Here is a 4,947-nt window from a genome sequence, read left to right on the forward strand (position 1 = left end):
GGTGAAGGACGCGGCGGGCAGGCCCGTCTCCCTGGAGAAGTTCAAAGGCAAAGTAAGTTGCTCCTCCTGAGGTCGCTGCCTCTCTGCTTTGCCACGTGTTCACCCCGTGGAGTCGATTGTCTCAGTCCAGTGGCCGGAGGTTATCATTTATAGCGAAGTGATGTCCCGTCAGCCAGCAGAGCTCTCACAGCTCACCTCCTTCTACTGATAAACTCACCATCTTAACTGCTTTCATTAAAACGCTGCATCGATGCTTCAGGGCGGTTGTTTAGGACATTCTGGTAACTGTGATGTGACTATGGAGACATCAACGTTAGACGCACTCTATCGATGAGCATCTTTCTTAAAAAACCCTCCTGAGCACCTGGTGCCTTTAAAGGGGGGGCGGGGGGGGGGATCTGCCTGCGTCTCCACTGGGCATCCAGGCCCCGGTCCCCATCCGGTCGGGGGGTGCCCGGCTATGAAATAACCCTCTCTCCGGCCGCGTTCCCCCGGGTGAGGGTTTCTTTCAGCTGCTGGCTGAGCCCTTTTCTGGTCTCTTCCCTGCTTCACTTTCCGCTCGACTGTTTTCTCTTCCCGGGAGGTCACGCTCGTTGCCAACGTGGCCAGCGACTGCCGGCTCACCGACAGCAACTACTTGGCGCTGCACCGCGAGTTCGGGCCCTTCCACTTCAGCGTCCTGGCCTTCCCCTGCAACCAGTTCGGGGAGGCCGAGCCCCGCCCCAGCAAGGAGGTCGTGTCCTTCGCGAGGAGCACCTACGGGGTCACCTTCCCCATCTTCCACAAGATTAAGATCCTGGGGCCCGAAGCCGAGCCCGCCTTCCGATTCCTTGTCGGTAAGCGTCTCCCCTCCTCCCCATGGGAAGCTGCTCCTTGCTTTCGTTCCTAAAACAGGACCACTCTCCTATCTCATTGGAAATGCTTTCGGGGGACGTCTTATAAGGCCGTCAGAGCGCCAGCATGTCATCCTTTCGAGCCTTCTAGAAGTTATGCTGCCCTGAAATCAACGTTTTGACTTCTTGGATGACCAAACAAACCCATCCCACTGTATCTTATTCCTTCTGATCATTTCACTGACCACGTTGCTTGAGAAGTGGCCATAGCCACGTCCACGGAGTCCCCTGGTCTTGAAGTGGCCTTTGGGGCCGGCCCCTCCCGTGAACAGTGCAGAGCCCTGTCGTCCGCACTTACGTCCGCACTGGATTTCATGTTCCTCAAGGAGGAATAATACTCAGTTTACCGGGTTTTTGCTGAAATTCAAAACAGCATAGAACCCTCTTTTGGAGGAAGCAGTGCTGGGCCGTTCCTGCAGTCGGCTCTCGGCAGGAGTCGGGGAGCAGAAAGGCAGTGAGGGTGAGTGACTGAGGCACAGGCTTTGGCCCCGTCTGCCCGGCTCGAACCCCGGCCTTTGCTGTGCAGCTTCAGGCACATCGCTGGCCTTCTCTGTGCCTGTTTCGTTTGTAAAACGAGATAATCACTGTGTGTGTCCACCCCCTCAGGTCGCTTGAGGGATGGGTTAAGGTGAGAGTGAAGGACTGTCCCCTGCCTGCCCGGCCGACTCAGATCCTTCAGGTGCCGTCCTCTCATCCAACGAGGCAGCCGGGTCCTCGGCCCTGTTTTCCCTGCAGGTCATTGGGCCCCGTGTGCAGAGCAAAGACACAGAAGTGACTACAGGCTGCACTGTAACACCTGTCACCTAGGCGCCCTCGCTGGCTCTCCTCCAGCACAAAGCAAAGCATCTCCGCCTCCGAAAACTGCTCCTCCCGCCGCCTCCTCCTCCTCCTCCATTTCTGAGAGGAGAGCTAGCCCCGTGTCTCTGCCACCTCCCTCCACTCCCCTCCTCGCTCGCTGTGTCCGGCTCTGTCACGCCCCTGCTGACCAGGTGGTCCCGCCTCCTCCTCCCCCCTGCAGCGTCCTCCTTCCACCCACCCTCACCCTGCTGACCCTCTGACCCTCGGGGTTCTCCTGAAATCACGTGGGCTCTTCCTACTCTGCCCTCTCCTGGGCGAGGTCGGCCTCCTAAGCTCTGAAGCCTCAGATCCAGCTCCTCCTCCCATTGGGCGCCTACGCCCGGGTCCCAGGCGCACAGAAAAGAACTGGCCGTCTCCCCCAGCTGTCGCTCTGGGCTCCCCCCTCACTGGCCGTGACACCTGTGCGTGGACCTCCACTTTCCTCATCTGCAAAATGGGGAGAATGACGACGCCCACCTCCCAGGGCTGCTGGAGAGCGCACGCGGTCCATTTAAAGCACCAAGCGGCTGCCAGGCATACAGCAGGCACTTGATAAATTTCAGTTATGTTTTTTCTCAGGCCAGTCAATAACAATGCACATAAATCCAGGGTGATATAAAGGAGAAGAATCTACGTTTGTCATGTAAATTAAGATGCATCAAAAGGGTGTCACAATTCCTCAAAATATATGGTTATTTTAAATGTCTTACCATTTTCAGCTATGTAATTGGTAACAATATGAAAAACTTATATTTAATATGAAAAGTACCCTACACATTCCCTTTACAAAGGACTTTAAAAATATCATTTTATCTTTTAAAATGTTAAGAAACTGAAAGCTTTGAGCTGGTGACAAGGTGATATTTTTGTTTAGATCACAGATCTGAAATAAGTCACTTTAGCAGCTCAGCGGAGCCTTAGTGGAGTCGCCGACAATAGAGGAATCTGGTTCCTCCGGTCTCGCGTTTGCTTCGTTTGGCGCTTTGCTTTTTGTCTGTGACATGACGGCAACCCTAGGGTTGATTCTAAAGTGGGAAGGTCCTACCAGAACTGAAAACCTGGACAAAAAATGAAATCACTCCTGAAAATGTATCCTTGTATTTCAGATTCTTCCAACAAGGAGCCGAGGTGGAACTTCTGGAAGTACCTGGTCAGCCCCGAGGGCCGCGTGGTCAGGTCCTGGAGGCCCGAGGAGCCCGTGGACGCCATCCGGCCTGAGGTGGCGGATCTGATCCGGCAGATGATCATTCGAAAGAGGGAGGACCTCTGAGAAGGCAGGAGTCGCCGCCACGCACAGTCCGAACCCAGTGTCTGTCTCCTCAGCGGGCGGCGCGGCCCGAGTGCAAACCCGGCAAGACGGGCGCTGCGGGGGCTTCAGGCTGCCTTGCTCGTGATGAACGTCCCAAAGCAAACACAGGGCGTCCGAGGGGTCCCCAGGGCACACACTAGGCCCTGTGGCCGCACCGAGAGTGCAGGACGGTCCCCACGTGCGTCACGTCCTGTTGCTCGACGCTCCCTAGGCCCCTCCTGGACGTGCCCACAGACCACCGAGCGCCAGACACCGTGCGACTGAAATGTGTAACTAACTGTAAATGACCGTTTTTATGTAATAAAACACAAAATAAACATTATAAAGTACATATACATTTAGATCCAAATCCTTATATTTGGGGTTTTTTTTCATGTACTGAATTTTGTTTTTTATGTACAAGTTCATAGTATGATTTTTTAAAATATATTTTATTGATTTTTTTACAGAGAGGAAGGGAGAGGGACAGAGAGTTAGAAACATCAATGAGAGAGAAACATCTATCAGCTGCCTCCTGCACACTCCCTACTGGGGATGTGCCCGCAACCAAGGTCCATGCCCTTGACCAGAATCGAACCTGGGACCCTTCAGTCTGCAGACCGACGCTCTATCCCCTGAGCCAAACCGGTCAGGGCAGTATGCTTATTTTTTTAATTCTTTATTGTTGAAAGCATTACATATGTCCCCCTTCCTCCCCCACTGACCCCTTCCAGCCCGCCCTGCTCCCGCCTCAGGCCCTCCGCACATAGTATGTGTTATTACATCTGGCCAAATAGTCATTATGACATTATCATCATAGTATCTGAAAAGGCCTTCATCGCTTTCAGTATTTCACTATTATTTTCCAGGAGACACTCAAATTCCATAAAGACAGGACTAACAGTTTGAGTCGGTCTTTACTTCCGAGTGAAAGCCCCAAGTGTAAGGAAAAAGCCCTGAGTTTCTGGTCATTTAACTGGAGCCCTTTTCGGTTGATGTTGGTCGGTAATCTCGTCAGTAGACTGGCCACTTGGGAAGAACTCAATGTGACATCATCTGATGGTGGACGTCGTGCGCATCACCCCCAAGAGCCAGCAGGGGCCCAGTCCTAGCAGGAGCGACCGGCCTCTTCAGAGTCACGCCGTTCAGCTCTGTGAGCCTCATCGTTATCGGTGAGGCTGCCATGTTGGTGAGGTTAGTGGTTGCGCCATGAAATACTCATTTCATGAAAGTGATATGAAAGCAGGAGGCCCAGCCAGCGTGGCTCAGTGGTTGAGTGTTGACCTAGGAACCAGGAGGTCAGGGCACAAGCCCGAGTTGCGGGCTCGATCCCCGGTGTGGGGCATGTGCCCTGACCAGGAATCAAACCGTGACCTCCTGGTTCCTAGGTCAACGCTCAACCACTGAGCCACACTGGCCGGGCCTCATTTCTTAACTGTAGCCCAGACAGCATACACCCAATGGCGGCTGGTAAGTGACTCGGTGTGCCTGCAGCACGTGCACATACATGTGTGCATTTCCCAACTGTAATACCTGTGACATCCGTGCAGTGGGGCTGGTCAAGGTTGAAGAACCCACTCTGCATTTGCCGTTTCCCTGGTGCCAGTGCTCCCACGTGCCAGTCTCGACCTGCCCACGGCTTCCTGACTGGCTGGCAGAATTCCTGAGGATTTCACAGTTGGTTCTCGAGAGCCACTGCGAGCAGCCTCCAGCTCACCCACATTCTAATCAGACTCCCCAGAGAGAGAGCAGGAGCCACAGCACCATGACTCTTCGTGTGGACCCTCACGTGGCATTTTATGGGAAGAGCTGCTGACAACACCCGGGTGTCAGGCTGTGGCCTGAGGACCTGGCGGACTGTCCGCAGGCGGGAAACACTGCCCCAACGGAGAAGCAACAGACGCAAACCGCCCCCTCCCCCCAGAAACA

General features: G+C 54.2%; 1 protein-coding gene across 1 annotated transcript in view; it reads left to right on the top strand.

The window, feature by feature from the left end:
• The window catches only part of GPX8 (glutathione peroxidase 8 (putative)), a 3,760-nt gene extending 366 nt beyond the window's left edge, over positions 1-3,394 (top strand). The window contains exons 2-3 of the mRNA XM_014546040.1: positions 584-836; positions 2,837-3,394. Of these exons, the coding sequence (XP_014401526.1) occupies positions 584-836; positions 2,837-3,000 (417 nt within the window). The 3' untranslated portion in view covers positions 3,001-3,394. The remainder of the gene's footprint in view (positions 1-583; positions 837-2,836) is intronic.
• The last annotated feature ends 1,553 nt before the right edge of the window (positions 3,395-4,947 follow it).

Source organism: Myotis brandtii, unplaced genomic scaffold, assembly GCF_000412655.1.
Source record: "Myotis brandtii unplaced genomic scaffold, ASM41265v1 scaffold426, whole genome shotgun sequence".
NCBI lineage: Eukaryota > Metazoa > Chordata > Mammalia > Chiroptera > Vespertilionidae > Myotis > Myotis brandtii.